The sequence below is a fragment of the Nicotiana tomentosiformis genome, chromosome 12, assembly GCF_000390325.3.
Source record: "Nicotiana tomentosiformis chromosome 12, ASM39032v3, whole genome shotgun sequence".
NCBI lineage: Eukaryota > Viridiplantae > Streptophyta > Magnoliopsida > Solanales > Solanaceae > Nicotiana > Nicotiana tomentosiformis.
Genome location: NC_090823.1, coordinates 108,221,248 through 108,230,218, shown reverse-complemented (window position 1 = coordinate 108,230,218; position 8,971 = coordinate 108,221,248). Strand labels below are relative to the sequence as shown.

At 34.7% G+C, this 8,971-nt stretch overlaps 1 protein-coding gene across 1 annotated transcript; it reads left to right on the top strand.

The window, feature by feature from the left end:
* The first annotated feature begins 1,521 nt into the window (after positions 1-1,521).
* Positions 1,522-3,728, top strand: LOC138903201 (uncharacterized). The gene is made up of 4 exons (XM_070191132.1): positions 1,522-1,723; positions 1,847-2,088; positions 2,921-3,084; positions 3,596-3,728. Exons 1-4 carry the CDS (start codon positions 1,522-1,524, stop codon positions 3,726-3,728), a joined length of 741 nt encoding a protein of 246 aa, XP_070047233.1.
* The last annotated feature ends 5,243 nt before the right edge of the window (positions 3,729-8,971 follow it).

Genomic DNA, 8,971 nt, shown 5'->3' with positions numbered 1-8,971 from the left:
CTGAATCCGATACAAATTAATATCGGATTGGATCGGATTTTAAAGTTTGGATCGGATCGAATTTTCGGATTTCGGATCGGATTATTATGCCTCAAAGTTGCAAACTCATATGTATATTTTCTTTTTAAAAGAGGCAGTACAGTAAGAAAAATTCATGTTTATACAATTATGAGAGTACTATGGTGCCAATAGAGCTAAATCCATCAATTGTAAAGGTAATAACTTTGAGAAAAATGTAAAGAAAGTACTAATTATCCGAATTAAAGTTTAGAATTTATACATGCCCTAATAATTTCAAATTTCGGATCGGATCGTATTAAAATTATACCAATCCGAATCCAATCCGAAATTCAAAATTTTAATAAACGCAATTCAAAATCCGATCCAATCTAAAATCTAAAATCCGAAATTGAATGGATCGGTTCGGATTTCAGATATTCAATCCAAATGAACAGCCCTAGCTGCACATCGTGAAGGAGCTGGTGTTGGTGTAGTATTTGTCACTTCTCAAGGTAAAGTTCTGCCCTACTCTTTTAAGTTGACGCAACTCTGCTCTAACAACGTTGCTGAGTATCAAGTACTATTACTTGGGCTTGAAATGGCTATCGAAATGAAGCGATTGCAATTGCAAGTCTTTGGTGACTCTAAGTTGGTGATCAATCAGCTTTTAGGTAGTTACGAGGTCAAGAAACCTTAACTACGCCCATATCATGATTATACTAAAAACTTAATGGGATGGGTCGGTGACGTGACTATTCAACATGTGCCAAGGAAAGAAAACAAGAAGGTTGATGCTTTAGCTGCCCTAGCTTCATCGTTAACCCTACTTGATCAAGCGCAAGTTACTGTATGCCAAAAATGGGTAGTACCGCCGCCAAATGAGGTTGAAGGTGAGGGAAATGAACTCAAGCATCTTGTCGTTGTTTCTGAAGCTGAGAAAGAATAATGGCGACAACCTATTATCGACTACTTAAGCTATGGGATACTTCTAGAAAATCCGAGGAGAAGGACTAAAATCCGTCGACGTGCACCTCGCTTCCTTTACTACAAAAATACTCTATACAAAAGGTCATTCGAGGGAGTACTCTTGCGATGCTTAGGGGAAGAAAAAGCACTCCAAGCTTTGCAAGAGGCACATTCTGGGGTATGTGGGTCACACCAGTCTGGACCGAAGCTCCACTTCCATATAAAAGGGTAGGATATTATTGGCCAACAATGGTAAAATATTGCTTAGACTACACTCGAAGATGCAAGGCTTGTTAATTCCATGCGAATTTTATTCATCAACCTCCTGAAGTATTGCACCCGACTGTGGCATCCTGGCCGTTTGATGCTTGGGGATTGGATGTTGTTGGACCACTGCCAAAGTCCTCTGGTGGGCACCTATACATCTTGGTTGCAACTGACTAGTTCTCAAAATGGGCTGAAGTTGTTGCTCTTACAGAGGTAAAGAAGGAAAATGTTGCAAGTTTCATCCGAGTAAACATAATCTATCACTTTGGCATTCCTCGTTACATAATAATGGATAATGGAAAGCCATTCGATAATAGGTTAATGAACAAGATTTGTGATCTCTTTGGCTTTAAACAATGTAACTCTTCGATGTACAATGCCGCCGCCAATGGTCTAGCTGAGGCATTCAACAAAACTCTATGCAACTTGTTAAAGAAAGTCATCTCCAAATCCAAAAGAGATTGGAATGACCGTATGGAAGAAGCTCTATGTGCATATAAGATGACTCACCTCACGCCAACATAAGCGACTCCTTATTCACTCGTTTATGGAGTCGAAGCCGTCTTACCACTCGAGCGTCAAATACCTTCATTATGACTGGCTATTCAAGAAGGGATCACTGATGAAGAAAATGCTCGACTTCGATTAGCAGAGTTGGAGGCTCTTGATAAGAAGAGGTTGGAAGCTCAACAGAGTCTTGAATGTTATCAAGCTCAATTGTCTCGTGTCTTCAATAAAAGAGTTCGCCCGAGATCCTTTCAAGTAGGAGATCAAGTCATTGCCATACGAAGACCCATTATTACTTCCCATAAACCTGTAGGGAAGTTCACTTCAAAATGGGATGAGCCATATGTCGTACAAGAAGCTTACTCAAGTGGGGCTTACAAGCTGCTCGATGCAGATGGCATGAGAATCGGCCCTATCAATGGCAAGTTTTTAAAGAAGTATTATCCTTGAAGTTGCAACGCTCCTTGACGCATGAGCCTAAAATGCATGTTTCTACACTCCTGGCCCGCATGAGTCTAAACTCTGTACGGCCGACAACCAAAAACAAAAAGGGTCCGCTAGGTTGAAAACCTCAAAAGAGGCGGCCTAGGCAAAAGTTAGGACATAAAAAAAGAGTCCGCTAGGTTAAAAACGTCGAAAGAGGTGGCCTAGGCAAAAGTTAGGACATAAAAAAAAGAGTCCGCTAGGTTGAAAACCTCAAAAAAGGCGGCCTAGGCAAAACTTAGGACATAAAAAAAAAAGTCCTCTAGGTTGAAAACCTCGAAAGGGGCGGCCTAGGCAAAAGTTAGGACATAAAAAATAAAAAAAATAAGAAAAAAAATCACCCATTCTGAACTACGGTATGACTTGATCCTTTTCACCGAGGTACGTAGGCAGCTTAGAGTTTCACTCTGAGTTCATCCGCATAAGTTCAAAAGATACATATTGCCCTAGTCGTTGTCCAAATGAAGTGTGATGGAAGTAATTCATTCAAACAACACTTGAAAATCAGGCTGAAATTTTGTTCTTCTTTTGAACTTTGGATCTCATATGACTTAGAGGGGGAAAGCCTTCATGATAAACCAGTGTCTTCAATAGGGCGATTATAGTCTTTTAGAAGGCTACCAAATATTTGCACTGAAGTTCAGGGATTTACTATGTCTTCATGTTCACCAAATCTTTAAGTTCTCCGGTCTTCAAGTTTGCTGCTCTTCAAGTTGAAATGTTAAACTCTCCAAGTCTCCAAGTTGAAGTCTTCAAGTCCGTCGGTCTTCAAGTTGAAGTCTCCAAGTTGAAATCTTCAAGTTTGTCGGTCTTCAAGTTGAAGTCTTCACGTTTGCCACTCTTTAAGTTGAAGTCTGCAAAGTTCGCCAAATCTTCAAAGTTTCCAAAAATTCAAATCAATGTCGTCAAGTCCACGAAGTCTTCGAGTTGAAGCTTTATAATTTTCCAATCTTAAGGTGGACATATGAGTCCCTTTGCACATTAAGTTGGCCTCTTCGTGGGTTTGTCCTTAAAAGGAAACTATAACTTTCTAATCTTAAGGTGGACATATGAGTCCTTTTGCACCTTAAGTTGGCCTCTTCGTGGGTTTGTCCTTAAAAGAAAACTATAACTTTTCAATCTTAAGGTGGACATGTAAGTTCCTTTGCACCTTAAGTTGGCCTCTTCGTGGGTTTGTCCTTAAAAGAAAACTATATTTTCCAATCTTAAGGTAGATATGTAAATCGCTTGAGAGTAGTCTCTCCGATAGTCGAGGCACATTGAGAGTAATCTCTCCGATAGTCGAAGCACATTGAGAGTAATCTCTCCGATAGTTGAGCCACATCGAAAAATGTTAGTTATGCATAATGAGCCTGCATTTTTACAATTCTAGTCAGAGAATGAAAGACACGTACAACTCGGTAAAAGACGGCAATGCTATATGGATTAAGTCTTCTGATCATGGATTGTCACGTACCTTAGTGGTGCAAATTGCTATATCAAATGAAGTGAAAACTTTTCTTTAATGCAAAGAATGAAAAAAAAGGTTTTCATACGTTTTCTTACGTGATGACTAATGTTTGGTCATTATGTATCTTTACACATGCCATTATAATATGGTAATTGTTTCAAGGAAAGAGAAAGTTCAATTCTCGATAACTTTTAAGAGAACAAATATGTCTTTTACGTGTACTTCACGCCCAATCTATGAGTTTCAATTAGTCTACACTCTGATAAGTCTTGAAGTAGGGGTATTTGTAGGCATATAAATTTTATTAGAATTAAATTCGTAAAATAATTTAGACTATATTTTAAATTCAAGATATATTAGTTCAAATAAATTTAATGGGCTAGTATAATTGAATTAGTTATATAAATCCAATATATATGGATTAAATAAGTCTTAATTCATTGGGCTAGCCTATTTAATTAGGCTAAAGTGATAAGCCCACTTCATTAAGCACAATATATCATCTTTCTATAGGCCCAGTTTGATGCCACGTGTAAAATGACGTGGCACACCAAGTCAAGCGGAAGAGCCAATAGGATCGTGCCACGTGTTAAAATGACAAGGCATGCCAAGTCACATTAAAAGGCCAATGAAACTGCGCCACGTGTGCAAGTGACATGTTCTGGCCAATCAAATGCGTCCTTGTCACACTTCAATTTGATTGGTCGGAAAGAGTTTGTTTTTTAATCATAACTCTTCCCTTCCACAACTATAAATAGGGGTCTTCATAACCCAGAAAAGACACCAGAAGTTATAACAAGAAGCAAGAGAGAGCTCGTGGATCAAACGCCATAAATTTCTCTACAAGTTTCAAGCTTCAAGCAATCAAGTTCAAATTCAAGAAATCAAGTTCAAGCTCAAGAACAAATCAAGTTCAAGCTCAAGAACGAAGAACAAATCAAGTTTAAGCTCAAGAACGAAGAACAAATCAAGTTCAAGCTCAAGAACGAAGAATAAATCAAACTCAAGCTCAAGAACGAAGAACAAATCAAGATTCAAGGAGTACGAGTTCAAATCAAAGTCCGTGCTAGTTGAATCCAAGATCAACGTCCGTGGTAACAAATATATATTCAAGATCAAGCTCAAGGGCCCTTGAATTTATTTACTATTGGAAAGAAGAATCAGAGGATTCATAGAGATTGTACACTCAAATTATTTGAAATCAAATATTATGATTGTTGCAATATTTTCGGTCTTGATTTTATTTTCTCGACGTAAATTTATTGTCTACAAATTATATTTAAAATCAAATTATAGAATTTTAAAAATATAAAAGAGAAAAATATGATAAAATACATACAGAGAGTTTAGGGATTTTAAAAATAGCATCATTCCCTCCCTCTCTGTATCTCGGCTGCCAACGATCAATGATAAACTTTTCTGATTGGAAAACCATCCTTTTATGAAATTTCACTTGATCTTCCTCTTTTACTTTTCCTGTCACTGTCAATGTTTCATTTATAAGGAATGAGACTATGAAGACTTCAAGAAATATTCTCCTTGGTGTCCACTAAACTTGTTCAGAGTTTAATGATTTTGAGGTTTATATCAATCGATCATTGTTGTCTTGACAAAATTGTTCTCGGCCTGTACTATCAATTTCATATTCATACTTCTTAATTTTGAAAGAACAAGACCTCAGCTACACTTTGAATTTTTCACAACAAGTGATCCAAGATGATAGAGTCGCGTGCTTATAACGTATTATAAAACAATAAAAAAAAAAAGAATATTGTAAGAAAAGTAGGGAGAGAGAATTCTTATTAATTTGGGATGAATTACAATGGAATAGAAACTTTCTATTTATAGGGAAAAAGTGACTTAGCCACCAAATTAAATAACAAACCCTAAAATTTTTCTAAAATATACACATTCACCTTAAATACAATTCTATTTATAATAAATATGTTGTTGTGCAATAAATCCATGATGCGTAAATGCCAGGGTCAAACTGATTGAGAGATGATCATTGAGTGAAGAATCGCAATCAAACGCAAAGGTTTGGTGCAATGAATCCTATTTGGGAATGAAAATTTTACCTCTTGTAGCAAAGGTTTGCACCCTATTTATTATAAATCAAAATCCTTTTAAAATATTATTTTATATATTTTTTATAGCAAAATAGGTATTTATGGTATACACTACCATTAAGGTATTAAATACGCTATGTACCATTTTTCCTCTTTTCGGTTATTCTCTCCCAAAATCACAACAAGATTGTATTCGCGGTTTTTGAAGCACGATTCTCCTCACTTTCAATATTTTTGCTCCAAAAATTCATGGTAAGTGCTAAAGTTTTTGGATTTTTGGTTAGTTCAAGCGTCTTCTTTTTCTCTTCACTTTTTTTTTAAATCTTCACCATTGTTAGGTTTTCGGCAGAAAACTTTAAATTTCCTCTTCAATGGCTGATTCAACAACTTTGAATCAAGAGGGCCACTGTAGATTTCTTCTACGTCAGATATTGCAAGGGATTCCTCTACACGGATATTGCAAAGTTTTTACGCCGGAGAAGATTCGAGGGCCGGGATTTTATTCGTCTCCATTTTTAGTTTTAATACAATGTATACAATATTTTGCTTGGCCAAAAAACGCCTTCTCCGGCAAACTTTCTTCTCTTCTTTGCTATTTAATCATATACATTGATACAAATACATTGTATTATGTACAAATTCACTCAAATCCACTATATTTTTGCATAAATATATTTTTTTTGCTTGTATTTATGTATTTCAAAGGTTTGTATTTTTTTAATACAGCTGAATACATTTGTATTCATGCATGAATACATGATACAAATATTGAAATACACTGAATACAAACATTAAAATAAAATAAAATATAAACAGTGAATACATTTAATTTTAAAATACAGTAAAATACACTGAATATAAATAGAAATACAGTGAATACAACCAATGAAATATACTGAATACAACAGTAATAACATGTATTAGGAATAACTAAAATACTATTAATACAAATATATTTGAATACAATGTATATAAAATAGCGAATACAGTAAATACAAACATTGAATATAATGAATGCAACAGTAAAAAAAAATTAAAATACACTAAATACAAAAGTTATATACAATTGAAAAATCATTCTAATTAATTGGGTTGATAGTGGGGCATGATAGAATTGATTTTGTTGAGTTATATTAGGAGTGTATATTTAGGCGCTTTTTGCTGTTGTATTCATGAATACATGGCGCGAATACATGTGAATACATGCGCGTACAGTTGGACTACCCTGATTTTTAAGCACTTTTTGCTGTTGTATTCATGAATACAACAGCGCGAATATATCGAATACATTACCGTAACAACTTAATAGTAGCTATAGGAAATAATTATATATATGGTAGCTATAGGAAGTTAATAACCACTAAACAATAGTGGTTTCTGAATATTGCTCTCTGGGAATTCAGAACTCATATAGCAAAAGAAAATGCATCTTTTAATTTCTGCATACCTAAATTATATATCTGCCCAATGATTGGAGAAGATTAAATAGCAATCCCAAACTTAGCTATATTTTAGGTTAGTTTAAACCATTACTTTCATTATTAAAGTTATCAAGCCGTTAAAAGATGAAGAATTTTAAAAAAAACAGATAATATGGACTACATAGAGTAGTTTCGTTGAACAACGAGAGTCTTGGTGAAGCACTTAGGCCTCGTTTGTTTGTACTTAATGGAGGTATGAATCTTAATTATTCAGATCTTAAACATTAAGTGCGTTTGTTTTAAAGTCTGAATCTTAATTATTCAGATCTTAATCATTAAGTGTGTTTATTTTTTTTATTTCACAACCACTTAATGGGTCTAAATAGGTCTATATGATTAAGATCCATAACAGAGACTTAATTTCATTAAGATGCTATCATCCAAATTCATTATTAATTGTCACCACCGCTTACCATTATCAACTACCACCATGCCACCACCACCATCACCACCATCATCCTCAATCATAGCCGCCACTATAATCGACTACCACCACCCGCGCATCCGCACCACTCCCACCATCATCATTCTCAACCACAAACACTCATCCACCTCAACTACCACAACTAACCACCACATCACCATCAACAATCATAACCGGCACTATCCATAATTATAAACTACCACCACCCACCACCAGTGGCGAAGCCACATGGTCCTAAGGGTGGTCGACTGACCACCCTTTGTCGAAAAATTATACTGTGTATATAGGTAAAATATTATATTTTAGAGGTATATAACACATATTGAACACCCTTTATCGGAAATTGTTTTCACTTCTTTTAAAATTGTACACCCTTAGAAAAATTTCTTGTTTCGCCACTGCCCACCACCCTTCCTTAATCACAATTTCCACCACCACCCGCTATTATTAACTATCACCACTCACCACCACCATCCTCAATCATAATCGCCACCACTACTAATCACCACTAGCTACTACCCTGAACCACCACCATCAACCAAACCTACCACCAACCACTGCCTCTAGTCGGTATTCAAAAGCACCGTCGTTAGCCATCACCACCAGCAACTACTATATTTTAAAATAAATTATATATTTTATTGATAGAATATTTGATTAATTAGTATTTCATTTAAATTTTATGTTGATTAATTTTCAAATAAAGATAAATTTTATACATTCAGATATTAAAAATCAAATATTCTTAATCATTTAGTATTCAGATCTTTATACACATCTTAATATTCAGATGTCTTAATCTGAATATACATGACGTCTTAATCTTTAAAAAAAAAAAAAAAAGAAAAAAAAAAGGCCTTATTAACCTAAAGGTTCCATTTTCCCAAATTTTGAATTCGGTCGTGTAAAAGGTCTGATCATCTTATGAATAAATGCAAATATTACTCCATTTGGTCCATAATAAGTAACTTTTTGACATTTGACACAACATTTAAGAAAATACTAGTTAACTCCTAGAAAAAAAAAAGAAAGTATTTTGACTAAATTATCCTTAATTAAAATTAGCATATTATTAACTTGACATATTGAAACTATGTAAGCAAGGGCAAAGTTTGGAAAAACAAAGGTCTGATCATCTTATGAATAAATGCAAATATTACTCCATTTGGTCCATAATAAGTAACTTTTTGACATTTGACACAACGTTTAAGAAAATACTAGTTTACTCCTAGAAAAAAAAAAGAAGGTATTTTGATTAAATTATCCTTAATTAAAATTAGCATATTATTAACTTGACATATTGAGATTTGTAAATAAGGACAAA